Raw genomic sequence first — 16694 nt, forward strand, 5'->3', positions numbered from 1 at the left:
TTTTATGACTTCTGTTACAAAAAAATAATGTGCGTTCTTATCTCCCCCCCCAAAAAAAACATTGAATTATGACTTAAGTTGTTATGTTATGTCGCTGACAATGTCGTATTTTTAAATGGGTTACACTTTTTTTCACCACCAACTTTATTATACTTTTTGACAGTAAATGGAACATATGTCAATAAATCAAAGAAAAGAAAAACATGTTATCAAAGTTATTAAGAAATTTTATATTGGGGAAAAAGTGTTTTCTTTTTAAAGAATGAAAATCATTTTTTTACTCAAAAAGATTCTGAAGAATGATGGTCGAACTTGTAATTGAATGTGGAAAGTGCAGTCAGAAAAGGGTTAGGATCACGAGAACACATCTCTTTAGGATTTTTAGGTTAAGTAAGTATACCCCCCTATTATTCAGAGGAAAATGTCATCTAAAAATGTCAGATTTGTCACCCCCTTACAAGAACGCAAATCCTAGTTGGCGCCTGTGCTACCGCATCCAGCCAGAAAGGCGCTGTGACCATTTGTCATCACGGTTGCGACCAACAAAGAAAAAGATCCGGAAGTAAACCCTCCCCCACACAACACGTTCTGTTGATCGTCTCATTCAACCATTTAAACTGTATTGTGGTCTGTCTGATTTCAACCTTCGAAACATATAACATGTAGTATTATGAATAATTTCCCATAGCACACAAAAAACCCGGAATATTTTATCATGGACGAGGAAGATGTCGAAACGCCGGAGGAGAGGCTATTGAAGCGGCAACGCAGGGAGAAGAAGGACTTGCAAGGTAAATATTGCATTCTTCTATGTGAATGTTTTAAGCCTAACGTGTTCATTCCACACTGACTATTTTTATAGTGCCCATATGACGACATATGTTTTAAGCATGTCATTACATGATTTTAAAATGATGCATAATGTTAAAATGAATTGAGTGTCCAGAAAGTATCGTTATTATATAAATGCAGGATGTTGTGCTGTAATGCTTAGACCTGTGTATTTTCAATGCCCACTTTTCAGGAAATTGACTCAACCTTTGGTATTATTTTGGCAGCCAAAATCCAGAGCATGAAAAACAGTATTCCCAAAAACGATAAGAAGAGGCGGAAGCAGATGACGGAGGAGATCGGCACGATGGAGGCTGAGCTGGATCAGAATCACGACGAGGAGCTGCGGCAACTCATGTCTACGTCTAGCGCAAAGGTACAAGATGCATACAAGTCATGAAAGTCATTTTTTTTTTTACACTGCAAATATTCTATCCAGGTCCAACAGGCAATGAATGGAGTGGAGGCACTGACGATTGAGGTGCAGCCTCGCATCACCAAAGCCCAGAAGAGAAGGGTGAGCTCCAAATACGACAATTAGCACTCCCTAAGGCGTCCCTTACTGAGCTGTGTTTCCAGGACAAGAAGGCTGCCCAGGAACGCGAGCGCGAGACCAGGATTGCTGAGGCCGAGGTGCAAAACCTGCAGGGTGAGCGCCACATGGAGGGTGTCAAGCTGGCGGAGAAGCTGGCGGCGCGAGGTCTTCAGATCAAGGAGATCTCCTCTGATGGCCACTGCATGTATCGCGCCATACAAGACCAGCTGGTGCGGCGACACGAGGTATAACTTTACACTGTTCCACTCTGTAATGTATACCAAGCTGATGTTCTGGCCTCACCCAGCTGCAGTTGAGGTTTTTTTTTTGTTTTTCTTTTTGAGATTGTTGCATTCTGTCCATGTCCAAGTTGAGCGTGAAGGATCTGCGGTGTCAGACGGCGGCACACATGAGGAGCCACGCCGACGACTTTCTGCCTTTTCTCAGCAACCCTGACACGGGCGACATGTACACTGCAGGTATCAAAAAATGCAACAGATGACGCAAGTCATCTGTTACTTTGGTAAGGAATGAGAATGTGCCAATTGTCTTGCAGAGGACTTTGAGAAATACTGTCACGATGTGGAGCACACAGTAGCATGGGGTGGACAACTGGAAGTGAGTCTGAATTTTTTTTTTTTTAATGTCAAGTTAAATTTGTCAGTTTTTAAATTATTGTCAAGCAGGCAGGGAAGAGGCTCACTAGGATTCATATTTGCCGTACTCAATTTTGTCAATTCTTAATACTCTAGGTACAAGTTTTTTTTCTATAAATATAATTAGTCTATTTTAGTCTGACGATGATTTATACATGCTTTGAGTGTTTTACATTTTGCATTTTTTAAAATATGTATTTGTATGTATTTTATATGATAAACAGTAAATGGTCTTTCACTTCTGTCAAAAGACCGTTAGACAGTTAATAATCCGTCCTTGTCTGCAAGCAGCTCCAAGCACTGAGCAAAGTCCTGCAATGTCCCATCGAAGTCATTCAGGCTGATTCGCCGCCCATCACCATCGGTGAGGAGCACACCGGCGACGCCATCACTCTGATGTGAGTTCTTCCAAAGAAAATGATATTTTTTGTTAGGTTTTGCTAGCTCATCTGTTTGTGTGTGTGTGTGACTTTGCAGCTACATGCGTCACGCATATGAGCTGGGAGAGCACTACAATTCCGTGGAGCGGCTCAAGGAGCCGGCTAACCACATCTGAGAGACAACTTTGTCGCCCTCTGCTGCCCAGTACGTGAAATGCTGTCATGGACAACTTCTGGGAATCCTAAACAAATTCAGATGAGTCGTTTTCCAAATGTGACCTATGGATCTATGTCCCTTCGGTTCATCCTATTTTTGATTCAGAAACACAAATAAAAGAAGCACTGCACTTGATTTCTATCTGAAAACAAAACTTGCAATGTGCACAAAATCTCCTCGAATTCATCGCGATTGTAATAAATTGACGGCAATGTCAGCGTGCGAGAGATTTATAGCGACCGTGTATTTTTCTCTGATGATATTTCAATGTAGGGCTCGAGGGGGTACTATCTTGCCCCGTCTTGAAATGACGGAAAGTACACGTGCCAATTAATTTCTGGATGAATTAATTTCCCTTCCACGCTCGTGTCGAATGAGCGTAGGCCTCATGCATAATGCATGCATTTAATTACAAAGCCAGAAACTAATGGCTTTGGACTGGTTAACAGCAGGGGAGCCGTACATCCCGTGCAAACTGCATGAGAAATCTCAGAGCGGAGAGAGACAAAAAAGAAAAGTGAAAAAAGAGAAGGTCGAGGCATTCATTGATTAGAATTGAAGCGCTGAGCGACGGAGTATAATTGTGACTGCATCAATTTACAGACGGCTTGTCGGCTAAAACGTTCTCCTCAAGTTTCAATCTCAGACGTGTCAAAGTGATGATTGATGCCCAGCAGTCCTGCTAGCATCAAAAAAAAAATCCAGTGTCGGTCAGGCGTGGAGAGCTTTTCTGCATTATTGACGGTGCAGGGCCATTAGAAGGCCGCTAGGGGGCAGTGTGAGTCTTTCGCTGACTCGAGGGATGAGGTTGGGGGCGAACAAAGGGAAGAACAATGGCACTAGGGCAGGAATTTATGATAAGCAAATTGTTTATTAGAAAGCAGAATGTTTTTCATACAAATGCTTTGTTGCCCCATCTACAGTAGATTCAAAGCTGGTTTATTAAGGGTAAGACGTTACCCCCCCTCCCCCAGAGGTTAATTTAAGGCCAGTTATAGGTGGATATTTGGTAACTTCTGACCCTTCTTCTTTTCAAAGGCAGCTGATGGCACGCTTCACCTGCTTATCACGCTTGCTGCAAATTGTTGGGGGAAAATCCATTTGGGCGTCCTTATCGGCTGGTGCCGCGACCTCTTGCCGGTTCATACGAGTGAGTGTCTGTCAGGCGGCGATAAGACGCTCCCAATGAGCTTTGAGCGGAGGAATGTGGCGCAGTTCTTTTGTTTTTTTTCCCTGCCCGGAGAAAAGCAGTAGGCGTTCGAAGATGTTGCGTCACAAAGACAAGATGCTTCATTTGTAGTAGGAATAAATGAAGCTGGAATAACGTGGGGACCAAGCCGTTCAGAAAATGGATGGATGGATGGATGGATGGATGGATGGATGGAATAAGAACAAGCAAGAAAGTGTATGTCTCGCTAGACTTAAAAAAAATTAATTTCCACCAAATTTTTAACTTCAATTTATTTTTAAAGACAAAAATGAAAGTGATCCATCCATCCATCCATCCATCCATCCATCCATCCATCCATCCATCCATCCATCCATCCATCCATCCATCCATCCATCCATCCATCCATCCATCCATCCATCCATCCATCCATCCATCCATCCATCCATCCATCCATCATCCATCCTCTGAACCGCTTAGTCCCCACGGGGTTTCTTTTAAAACCACACCCCAGGTATGGCTGCTAAAGCCTTTTGAAAATAAGACTATTTGTTTGGTTTGAGTTGTTTTCAATTTTTGAGTTGCTCTATTGAATTGCCCAAGTGTTGGAATTTCATTTTTTAGGATGACCTACAATAACTTCAGTTACATCCCTAAAGTTTTGTTTTAAAAGTTGCATGCCACAACAGAGCAGGTAATAAGATATTTTATTACACCGTAGAGAGAACATCAATACCAGCATGATACTGCAAAGTTTCACAGACTGACAGACCATTTAGTTTACAGCCTCCAAAAGCAATCATCAGAACAAGAAAAAGAACGCAAAAACCAAGTCGACAAGAAAAGCACAGTTCTGACATAGTAGACTGCGAAAGCTCTCTTTCTCGAGCTGTGGTCTCCACTATTGCACAACCACATTTTTTTTTTTCTTTGTTTCATTTTTTTTTTTCTTTGAATCAATTTCTTAAGAAATGAAATCAAAATGAAATCCTTCCACCCGCAAAAAAAAAAACAGCTCCGGATGAATGCGACTGACATTTACCATTTTGGGGGACTTTTAAGAAATGACACTCATTAAGAAAAACTGAAATACGTCGAAGAAAAACGAACATTGCCGTAATACCAGTTTCAGAGAATGTGGCAGCTGCGGCTCAGGCCCGAGAGTAGAAACCGGAGGGTTGGCGATTCGGACCCAGCTAGAAACTAGATTTTGGGAATGTCTTTTTTGTGTGTCCTTTTGGTCTTGTAACATCACAACATTATGAATAGGTTTCTTCGGGAGTAAAGAACAACAATAATCTTTTGAGGCCATTTTTTTGTTTTTTTTTACAGGTGTTGACGTAGACAAAAATGTTGGATAAAAACCCAACTTGACGAGGTCTGCATTGTTAGCAAGATGGTTTTGCACAGCTGTATGAGCTTCCACTTTGGGTTGAGTTCTTTTTTTCCTGTTGTTTTTTAAATAAAAGACCAGAAGTAGTGGAAAAGAGGTAGAGTGAAACTTGCAGCGGCAGTAAAATATCAAAAGAATTTAAGCAAATTTTTTGTGTTTTTCTTTTCTTTTTTTTTTCAAACCCACGTTAGTCGCTACTAAAAACAAAGATGTTGAAAACAGCCGGGCTGTTTTCATTTTTCACAGCTTCGGAGGTGTCAGACACCTTTTTGGACACTTTTAAGCCTTCAGCAATGCACTGGAACAACGTTCATCTGAGGTTACATTTTGTTGCACGTGCATGCATGGGCCGTGTGTGCATGTGTGTGTTTGTGTGTGTGTGTGTGTGTGTGCGGCACCAAGTGTTTGTGTGTCAGGTATGGTAGACATTGGTGGCAAAGCACTGGCAACTGCTTACTGGCATTGTCAAATGAAAATAAGCAACTACGGAAAGAATCAACCAAGCCACTTAAAGCAAAATTTGGGTGCGGAAAGAGAAAATGCCTGCAAATAGACAAAAAAAAAAAAGTTGCGGCAATTTTCATCATTATTGCTCAAATAATTCAGTTGAAGACGCTTGGCAACCTGTCACCAGTTTCGTCGGGGGAGGAAAAATAATGATTTGGTGCTCGAGGTTAATCTTTGGCTTTTTTTAACGTGTGTGTGTGTGTGTGTGTGTGTGTGTGTGTGTGTGTGTGTGTGTGTGTGTGTGTGTGTGTGTGTGGGCGGGTGCGTAACCTGGTACATTGCAGTGTTAAAGCTCTCAATCAGAGGATACGCAATTTGGAAAATGTGTTTTTTTTAAATGACTTTTTGTTCTCCAGTTTTGTCATTTTTCTACAAAATCCCAAATATCGACCAACATGCGCCATTGTCTATCGTGAGAAGAACCAAGCGTAGCTATGATGTTGAAAAAATGGAGGGTGGCGGGAGTTGTCAAAATGTGTTGACGCTAACATACAGAAAGAAAAAAATCTGCATGCTCCATAAGGAACAGCCACCACAGTGCAAATACATTTCGGTTTTCGAAAAACAAATATAAATAATAACAGTTTGCATTACTGCACTAGTTCACAGAAAAAAAAAAAATCTGGCTCGGATTCGAGTAGCAGCTCTGAGATGTTGCAAGCGATTATTCACATGAAGAGGAAGGTCAGCTCGTACATACGCGTCACATGAAACCAACGTCAAGAAATGAAAATATTCTCGTCTTGTGGTCTACTGTCAAAATTGTACACATTTTTTGGACCAGGACTCGAGACTCAAACACACGTAAAGGGAAGCAAAGAGCACCGATTTGAAATGTGATGACTTTCTGAAGATTGCGTTCTTGTGGACTTGTATTCCGTAGTTTGCCAACTGGGATTTTGGACCGTCTTGGAAGGTCCTTGCAAATTCCTCCGTATTCCATTGTAGGTGTTTTGAGTGAGGAAAAAAAGGGAAAGTTGAATATCTTTGCTATTTGGTGGGAAAAAAAAATGTCATAATCCAGGGAGGGCACGAGTCATCCGATCGAGAATAGAGAATGAAAACTCCAGCAGCCCATCTGAGACAACCGCAGACTCCAAACGTGAACTGTCCGCAAGACGGCCAGAATGACCACAAGTGCCTTTTCACTTTGGCCGAGAATGCATTGAGACAATACAGCAACTTTGCCTTTGTTGAATATATTGTCAGTGGTTGACTCAGATCCGACTTTTAGCGGGGCGGGACAATGCCGCTCGCTGTCTCTGCTCCGTTATACAAGAAAAACACGACAAGAATAGCGGTGACGAGAACGAGCGCGACGACGAGGAGTCAAAAGCCAGCGTCTATTTACATTCAAATTCACTGGCAGCAAAGAATATCTTTGCTGTTAAAGTCAAGGCGGGTCAATATGACCCACATCACGCTGAGAGGTATGTGGCTCCCTCTAGTGGCCGTCCGGGGCGGAGGATGACGACGGCGTGCCCGGGGTGGCAGAGCGGGGGGCGGCCGGTGGCGTGGGGGCCGGACTGCCGGCGCAGCTGCTGGGGGTGCAGGCCGATGAGCTGAGGGGGGCGGGGGTCTGGGGGGCGGTGGCAGCAGCGGCTCCCCCGTGCTGCTGCTGCGGTGCTGGCGGCTGGGCTTGCAGGGTTTGCCCGCAGACGTGGTGGTGCTTCTCCCAGTCTTTGTGTTGGCAGAAGGAGCCACAGTAGCGAGCCGTGTTGCAGCCGCTGCACGTCTCGCTGGCTTTGCGCCCGCAGTTCCAGCAGCTCTGCGCGAACAAAACACACACACGGTTCTTCACAGAGGATAAAGAAATGCATGGCACTGACATGACATTTGTTAGCTCACTTAGCTGACTGTCCAGTGAAATACTGACATTTTTATTCACAAATTTTTGTTAGGCAACTTTGTTTTTTCTGACCTCGCTGGAGTCCTCCTGCTGGTTGATGATAGCGAGCGCGTCCTCGGCTGCCTGTCGCTTGACCTCGGCCACCGTCCGCTCCATCTTGGCACGCTCGCCGCTGATCATCTCGTGGGCCTTGCGCTCGGCCTCTGACACGGCCTTCTGCAGTTCCGACACCGCCTGACGCTTCACCTCGTTCACTGCCTCCTCTGGAAGGAGTATGCAGAGACACAAAGTCAGTCCGTACGCAAGATTTGAAAATGTGAATTGAGTCCTAACGTATGTATCATACGAGAAAAACAATGGTTGATAGAAAAAGCTATCATTCATTTTGCTTTGTGTCGCATTGGATCTTTACACATCCATTTCTGCGTCCAAAATGTTTTTGTTTTGCATTCGCCAGAATGCGACTAATTGTGCCGTTGCCTTGCTGTCGCTCCCACCAAGCCCGCAACTAAACTAATTGCATATGCAAATGAGGCAATTTCTATTTAAATGATGCATTTCCATCGCGACGTCCCCGAGGCCCGGCCCGGCCGGCCGGCGAGCGACGAAAGGCGCTTGAATATTTATCACCAACTGTAAACGTTTTCCCAACAGATCCATCGTCTCCTCACTCACTCGCTTGCCATTGTTGTCAAACAAAAACAAACAAGAAAATATTTTGCAATCACCCCGTAGGGCAAAACCAAAAGCCCGGCGTGAAACCGCGGTGTAGCAAAAAAAGAAGATAACGACATCATTCTGTGCGGAAACACTCTCACTTAACTTAATGGCCTTACACTTGTTTTTCCAATTCCAGCACGTTTTTTTGCGCTCATCAAAATGGAGGCTCTTTTCTTCCCTGCCAGCGCTGGCGGCTGAAGTGCAATTGCCATTACGCTGACGGAAGTGACACCAGATTCAATTTAAATGCATATTACTCGGCCGCGCCATTTGCGTTCAGCAAATGGAAAAGCGCTCGTCTGCGGCTCGGACGCAGTCGTGATCGGCAACTCGTGTAGAAAAATAGCAAATACAAATGCGTCAGTTGATGAGGAATAATGTCATACGACAAAGGAGAAAAAAATAGACATCAAAAAAATCCACAATAAAGTAGTATAATGGGAATTTTTTCTAGATATAACGTGAAATCAATTAACAAGAATAAAGTAGGAGAAAAAAATAGGATTATAGTTGCATGTTAAAACAAAAAAGACCAAGGGAAAATGGTCAAAATGACAAAAATTGGGTCAAATTTTTATAAGAAAAAAACCCCCCCCCAGCAATCTCACATGATCACAAGAATAGGGGGGATTCGAAAAGACATTTCCTCCTCCTCGCTCAACTCTGAGTTAGAATCACCTGCGCTTTCTACCAGGCAAGATGGCTGGCACACCCGCCGAGAGGCAATAAGAAAGTGTGTGTGTGTGTGTGTGTGTGTGTGTGTGTGTGTGTGTGTGTGTGTGTGTGTGTGTGTGGCTCACCCGCTTTCTTCCAGATCTCTTCAGGGACGTAGCCAGAAACAGGCCGATGCAGAAGCTCTCTGTGAATGTCTGACAAACACGTAGTGTCATTAGCCAATACCTGCTACATGCACATGAAGACACAACAATCTGGTCCGCTATCGTAGAAAACAGCACAAGGACATGAGAGCCACACATACAAAGACCATACCAGTGTATTTGGTCAAGCTTATTGAAGGGTAAAGCTGGACAACGTAGCATAGCAATAAATGACAAAGGCCTTGTGGAATGCCACTTTCAAATATTGCAGACCAATAAAATTGTAAAGCAACCTGCTGTGGTGTTGTCCTGCGCTGCAGGGCTCTGCTGCCTGGACTGGCCACTGGAAGCGGCGGCGGCGGCAGAAGCGGCGCTTTTCTTGAGCTCCTCGGCGTCGGTGTAGCGCCGGATCCAGTAGTTGAGCTCCTCGCGGTCGGCCTCCTGGCAGCGTCGCAGCACCGTTAGCGAGCGCCGCGTCTTCTCCACCATGTCCATGATGCAGTTGAGCAACTGTGGGACACCGCAAGACATCAGGTTGACATGGCCAGCAAAAAAAAAAAGATTGCCTTCATCATCATGGTCAATATCAATATTCAATTCAGCTATTCATGAAAATATTTTAACTCATTTTAGTTTTTCAAAACATAAGATCTGCTGTGTAACAACCAGACAATATCCACATAGTAAACGAGTACAATCAAAAAGACAAATGTATTTTGTAACGCAACCAAAAGATTGTGATTGACAGATGTGTCGAGTGATCATGAATAAATGAGATGAAATAATTCAAAGTGAATATAAAATTGTTGCAGCAAATCCGGAGCAAAAGGGACAAAACAAAGTGCTTGGCCATTGCCGTGATGAGCAGTGAGAAAATAGAAAAAAAATGTTGTATTACTTTTCTTACATGGTCAAGGTGCTTCCACTCCTCAGCCCACTCCCTGTCCGTCAGCCGGTGGTCGATCACCTCGTCCTGGCGGCCCCCCGCGCCGTGAATGCCTGCAAGGAGACCCGCGCACAAAGGCAAGCTGAAGCTCCGGCAGGCGGCCCGTGATTAAAACACGATTCAGTCGAAGTGATGCAAACGCCGTGCGACGCTCGGAACCTGTGGATGCTGCTACAGCAGAGTCCAAAAGTTGAAAAGGGCTTATTCATGTTAGTGACGGACGGGCTTTGCAGCAGTTTGTTGCGCTTCAAACAACAAACTATGTTGGGCTTACTCCATCTTCAGAAGTGTGGCTCTGTGTGTGTGTGTGTGTGTGTGTGTGTGTGTACGCCACACATGAAAAGCAATTGAATCGGACACCACACAAAGCGGACCCACGTACCCATGGCTCGGGCCCTCTCGCGGATCTCCCTGTGACTGGTGGGCTGGTGGTGGCGGTAATGGTGGTGGACAGCGGCCATGTCGTCCAGCCGGTAGTGCGGCGGCGGCGGCGGCGGGGGGGGTAGCGGGCCCAGCCCGTTGGGCGGGTACGCCACGCCGTTGGACGGGCTGAAGCGCTGGCCGGGGCTGACAGTGCACGGCCGCTTGCTGGGATGGATGTCGGGAGCGTGCGGGGCTACGTCGCGCTCAAAGCCGTTCTCTTTGCTTCTGGACGTGAACACATTGTGTACTTCAAACACGCTTGACCCGCATTGTGTCGCTGGTGTTCATTCGTCGTAAAGCACGGTCACATTTTCTTGCATTCAATTCGCTAACGCGGGTCCACTAACAACAAAATTCGAACATGTATAAAGATGCACACGTGTACATGCAGTATATTCATTCCCACAAGTCGCTTTCATCCGATTTTCTTGCAGTAGATGAATGTTGCCAGGTGCTTGTGTGTGTTGACAGTTAAATCCCTCCCCCCCCCGCCCCCACATGAACAGATTGAACTTGTTAATGAGCTGTTTTTATGGGCTCCTAATGCTCATCCACGACTCTCCATATGCTCCTTTACCCTCCTGTGTCCCTCCTCTGTCATCCCCAGCCTCCGCCCCCCGCCCCCACGCTCACTTCCCCCTCTCTGTAGCAACAATGCGTCCGTCCGTCCGTCCACAGAGATGTCTGCAGAACGGTTGAGTTCCTGCGATGCACCACTCAACTGACATGCAAGGTGCAGCATTTGACGCATTATTCTGGACGACGGAAACGTCTCACTCGTACGATGGAGAGCGGTATCGAGTGTCGTTTGAGCGGACGGCCCACCTGTCGGGCGTGCGCCTCTTGCCGTTGTCATTGACGTCGAGTAGCAGGTCGGCCGAGTCCACGGGCGACGAGGTGCCGGTGTCCAGCAGCAGCTGCTCGTGCTGCGCCAGGTACTGCGCCGGGTTCTGCTTGGCCAGACGGGCGCAGTGCAAGAGCTCACGCTGCAGGAGCGGCAGGTTGGCCTGTAGTGGCAAAAAAGAAACATCTCAGGTTGCCCGACTCGCTCGGGATCGAGAAAGTATTTATCTCTTGATCCATCTAAAAAAGGGACATCAAAGTGCATGCTAAGCACTAATTAAGTCTTGACAGATGTTGACCAGTCCTCATCACTTTGTCCGCAGGCCGAATGGTGTCTCCCCCCTCCCCCCCGGTAAAGTGCCGAGCAATCTTCGGGTTCCACGCGAAGGCTCGCTTAGCCCACCGCGCGCGCTAACATTAGCATGCATGGTGAAATACAGCCATTGCCGCAGCTGGGCTTCCGCGCACCTATAAACACGCACACGCACGAGCACACTCGCCTGCCATATGCTCAGTGGCATTCAAAGTCCCACAGCGGGGAGACACTCAATTTAGACTTGGGGGAAGTAAGAGAGGAGGAAAAGTAGCCATGGAGAAAAAACCCAAAAAAGAATAAGCAGCAAACGACAGCCATTTTCCTGATTGCTTGCCAATGACGTCAACCAAATGATCAGAGTTGACGGAAACGAGTCTTGAGAAAGATTTGGGTTAAAGGAATGACCGAAAAAAATTAAATAAAACCAAGCTCAAGTACATCTTAAGACAATGACAAAGGTGTTACCTTGAGGAAGGGGATGACAAAAGGTCGCAGGGGGAAGTTGGTGGCTTCATGCAGTTTGCAGTGGAACTCCTCGATGGTTAGTGTGGAATTCTGGACACACGCACACACAAACACACATGTCCATGTGGAAGACGTTAAGTGAGAATCGGCCTCGCTGGGAGAGCGTGCGTGCGTGCGTGCGTGCGTGCGCGCTAACAGGAAGCACATGGGAGCATGGATTGAGAGGAACAAATATCTGCTTTTCTTGGACAAAAACAAATAAATCAAGCAAGTGGAGTCGCAGCACAAGATAACAAGACGCCGGCGAGCTTGTTTGACATCAGTGGCTTTCTTTTGTTTACAAGTCCATGTTTACGATCCTCATTAAACAACCACAACTTGTACTCACATTTTCTTTTGTAAAATTGTCACTTGGGGTTCCAAAGTACGCTAGAAATCAGGGACGGACGGCGTTTCAAAGCGGGGTCTCGAACAAGGTTACAAATGACAGCGGCTTGGAGTTTGAACGGCAAGTGCTTCAAAATGGGCCGGCATTTACTCCAAGGGGACGCACCGATGTTGGAATTGCAAAACACAGATCAAACTTGATGGTTTATTCTCCTCAACAAACAAAGACCATTTCTGAGCTCATGCGGGCCTCCCTCGGCAGCACAACCAGAAGATGATTGACAGCGTGCACCGAAGCGAGAAGAAAAAAAAAGAGAGGAAACGGAACAAAACACGGATTCGCGTTGCCTCCTCCTCCTTTGGCGCCGTCATTTCCCACCACTGAATTTTGTCGCATCTGTCGGCGCAGATTGCGCCTCGCCTCGCCTCGCCTCCCCGGAGCCGCCAAAGCGCCTCATTAGCGGCGGTGGAGGCAGGGAGGGAGGGAACGAGATGGCCGAGCCAAACGGGCGGATGTCTCAAACAGGAGTTTCCAAAAATAGCATTCCGACGTTCGATTCCTTTCTTGCACTCAATGGTGTTTTCAATGGGAATCAAGGCTGTCAGGCCGGGGTGGCCTCGCGAAGCGGGCGCGACTCACCACCAATCCGAGGACGAGTGTGCGCACGCGTTCGCCAATCTCGGGCGAGATGTCGTTGCCGAACTGCTGCAGCGTGGTGAGAAAGCGCTTGAGCTTGCTCAGCTGCCGGGCGCCGCACGCCGGCGGCAGCTGCTGATTGGCCAGCGACGATGAAGACGAGCCCGGCCCGTTGCCGTAGCCGTTGGGTGGCGAAGGCGCCCCGTTCAGCGCCGTGGGCGAGTGGCTGCTGCTGCCGTTTGTCACCAGGGGAGGGGAGAAACCTTGACAAAAAAAAAAACAACAACAACAACAATTGGACACTTGACAGAGCCAAACTAGCTCATCATTTTGCCATGCATAAAAATCTAATAAACGACTGAACCAAACTAACTTAACGATGACAAAATATGTCATTAAAATGTAGAATTACAAAATAGTTTTGGACATAAAAATTGCAATGGCATCCCTTCTTTGAAATAGCACTGAGAAGATTTTAGAGGGTAAATCAAATTGTGTGTGAATGTTTAGTGAGATGGAAATGGCGCCTCCTCCTCTGGCTGCCATCCAAACATGAGACACATCTGCTAACAGTTCAAGTCAAGCCGCAAATCAATGAAAGAAGGAAAAAAAAGTTCCTAAATAAGAACCCACCCCAACACCCCTCCCTCCCTCCCTCCCTCCGCCATGTTGCCATGTTCATGTTTTCATTGGCTCCAGGAACGTCAGTACTGGCCTGTGACTCCTTGGAGTAGGGCATGACAATGCCAGAATGAGCCTTGACAAGCCTTGAAAAACTGACTTTTGGCAGTTTGAAAGTCTTCATTAGCATCTCAAGTTGAGGGTGACGTCAACAGGCAAAGCAACACACATTGATGGTCCCCGGTACAAAATGTGGAAAAGTGGGATGTACTCACGGTTGGTCGGGGTGTAGGAGCCGTTTCGGGGGGGAGGTCCTTGCGTGCTGGGCGGGGGAGGCATGGCGGGTGGGGTTAACCTGGACTGCGTCTTGACGTCCGCAGGTGAGTCGGGCATGGTGGAGGGAGGAGTGCTTCCCAGGGCGACCTGTAGGAAGACGGAAGCGCATCAAGGCCAGGCAGCGCAGCATTATGTCCATGTCAATGATTTTGGTCCTGCGCTAAAAATCTCCAGGTGTAAAAATAATAAGATGTCCCAATTTAGTAGGATTTGCGCTGGGACTGCAGCGCAGCGCAGAGCAGCCAAAGCAGCCAAAGCAGCCAAAGCAGCCAAAGCAGCCAAAGCAGCCAAAGCAGCCAAAGCAGCCAAAGCAGCCAAAGCAGCCAAAGCAGCCAAAGCAGCCAAAGCAGCCAAAGCAGCCAAAGCAGCCAAAGCAGCGAGCGCCCTTTTCCCAGACGGATGCGGATGATTTCACTCGTACTTTTCGTACTTTTTGCCCGGCTGCCGGCAACGTGAAAAATGATGAAAAACATACGAGAAGCCAAAGTGATTCATCACCGAGCTGCCGTAGGAGGCAAAAGTCCTTACACGGGGGGGGCATAAAAACACGTCAGCGTGAGGCCAAGACAAATAATTAGCTAGCAAAAGAAGCGAAATATTGAAAATGGTAAAACACACATAGGAAAAATGTCATTTTTGCCATTCATTTTGAAATGTCAAGGTTAGCCTCATATTGCTAGCTTGGGCTCGTCTTCTAAAGTCGTGTGACCGCCGTACAATTTCATTGGATTTTCATCGCTAGACGCCGAGATGAATATTCCTGACAGCTCGTCCGCATGGAGGCGTGCCATGCATAATTCACAAGTCCACCTTAAACAACCTTGAAAACAAAAGCTGGCACGGCACGCTCGGCATGTTAAGACTTAACGAGTGCGCTTAACGCGCGTCTCTCGTCCATTTAATATAGGCGGCCGGCCGAGGCCAGTGGATCTGCGTGCGTGCGTGCGTGCGTGCGTGCGTGCGTGCGTGCGTGCGTGCGTGCGTGCGTGCGTGCGTGCGTGCGTGCGTGCGTGCGTGCGTGAGAGGGGGCGTGGGACCCTCCCCGACCGACCGACCGACCGACCGACCGACCGGCCGCCTATCGACGAGCCTTAATGGGAAAAGCTTTGACTTTGCTCAAGTAGCTTTACGACTTCTCCGAAGTGCTGCGGCCTGGGGAATTGATGGACGCGGAGGAAGAAAGGCGCGCGCGCGCCATTAAGGACGAGAGCGGCCACTTCAAATTATTGATGGAGGCCGCCGCCGCCGCGAGTGTTTGCCGTGCAATCCCGCGGGACTCTTCATTAAATGCACTTACTGAATTGTTGCTGGACATGCAAGCCATGCTTTTTGTTACACGTACTGCGAGGCGGGGAATAGAAATAAATCAACAAATCATAAATCATGTGATCATTGTACAAATGTTACATTCTTACAAAGATGTGTGCACCACAGAATCCCTTTGAGTGAAGTAGAACCAGCGAAGCCTCTTTCAGGTCCACCATTAGGACAATGATTAAAAAACGAAGCATGAACGCCCGCTGCTCCCCACCAGGATGTTGCCGGCCTTACATCAGCCGTTGGGCCCCTTCGCATGCACCGCGCTAGAACACGATCGCCCGTGTTTACCAAATCATTCCCCCGGCCAAAGAAAGGTGGTTCGATGCCCCACCGGCTCGGCTCGCCACGCGCGTTGCCGTGGTTACACGCGGGTTGCATCACTCGTCCGACCAAACAAAGGTGCCGCTGCTGCAATGAAGGAACCATGCAAGAGGGAGCACCGACTGCCTCACTGCCAACAAGACGCTCACTCGGAAAGTAGCTACAGCAATTTTGAAAAAACAAACAAACAAACAAACAAACAAGGGCTGCCTCTAACACAACATTGCAAAATGGTGCACCTCCCAAAAACACACCAAAAAAATCATCATGTTTAACCAACATGATCAAAACATGAACATCTCGGAAGATTCCCAGAGGTCACGAGGTCAACGGTCCCCGATCCCCGATCCCAAGTCAAACACGCAAATTGATTTAAATGCAAACAAATTGTGGAGTGCAGCCTTGTCCCAAAATGGCGCACCCCTCAGGCAGGAAAAAAAAATCTAAACACCTAGAAAAAGGCAAAATTATGTTATATTGTGCACAAAACATTTGAAAACACCCGAGCTTGTTTTGATTTTCGGTTAGCTTAGTAAATGTAGATTCAGTTAATTTGGTTTATTTAATTTCATTTACAAAAACGTTTTTTAGTTTGACCCACTTTGTATTGTTTGTTACCAAGGCTTAGTACAATCTAAGTCTCAATTCTAAGCAAAGCCTAAATGAATAAAAGTCCTCCCCCTACCGATTTTGTCTCCAAACCTTTTCACATTGGCTTCGAACATTTTGTTGGCGCTGGTCTGGAATTTTGCAAGCAGCAACAACGGCGACAGCGTTTGGCAGGATGATGAGCTCTTTCATCACCAACTCACGTGAACGTGTCAGCCGACAAAGCCTTGCCGCATCATTTCTTTTTATCTGCTAACAAACAATAAATCCTTGTGACATCATTTGCCAGTTAGTGAATGACAACTTCAAACAAGCTCATTTAAAATTCATTCAATTCATTCATTATTACTATTGGTTATTTCTCATCTATGTTTTGGGTTTTTGTCAAAATGATTG

General features: G+C 46.7%; 2 protein-coding genes across 4 annotated transcripts; one reads left to right on the plus strand and one right to left on the minus strand.

The window, feature by feature from the left end:
• The first annotated feature begins 550 nt into the window (after positions 1–550).
• On the plus strand, positions 551–2863 carry otud6b (OTU deubiquitinase 6B). Its single transcript, XM_085900912.1, has 8 exons — positions 551–791; positions 1059–1207; positions 1271–1348; positions 1411–1611; positions 1737–1845; positions 1923–1984; positions 2314–2420; positions 2500–2863. The coding sequence occupies exons 1-8, from the start codon at positions 716–718 to the stop codon at positions 2576–2578; spliced, it is 861 nt and encodes a 286-aa protein (XP_085757038.1). The 5' UTR covers positions 551–715; the 3' UTR covers positions 2579–2863.
• A 1623-nt stretch (positions 2864–4486) lies between these two features.
• Positions 4487–16438, minus strand: runx1t1 (RUNX1 partner transcriptional co-repressor 1). Of its 3 annotated transcripts, none has more exons than XM_085900892.1 (11): positions 16375–16438; positions 13988–14135; positions 13095–13354; positions 12068–12157; positions 11269–11450; positions 10403–10665; positions 9973–10073; positions 9368–9584; positions 9057–9125; positions 7609–7799; positions 4487–7455 (listed from the first exon to the last, which is right to left on the minus strand). In XM_085900892.1, the coding sequence occupies exons 2-11, from the start codon at positions 14103–14105 to the stop codon at positions 7132–7134; spliced, it is 1815 nt and encodes a 604-aa protein (XP_085757018.1). In that variant the 5' UTR covers positions 14106–14135; positions 16375–16438; the 3' UTR covers positions 4487–7131. The 3 variants fall into 3 exon arrangements, with proteins under 3 accessions (XP_085757018.1, XP_085757019.1, XP_085757017.1); XM_085900893.1 differs by having other exon boundaries at positions 9982–10073; positions 10403–10668; XM_085900891.1 differs by having other exon boundaries at positions 10403–10668.
• Positions 16439–16694: the final 256 nt, after the last annotated feature.

The sequence above is a fragment of the Syngnathus leptorhynchus genome, chromosome 20 (genome assembly GCF_054491065.1).
Source record: "Syngnathus leptorhynchus isolate UIUO chromosome 20, UIUO_Slep, whole genome shotgun sequence".
Lineage (NCBI taxonomy): Eukaryota > Metazoa > Chordata > Actinopteri > Syngnathiformes > Syngnathidae > Syngnathus > Syngnathus leptorhynchus.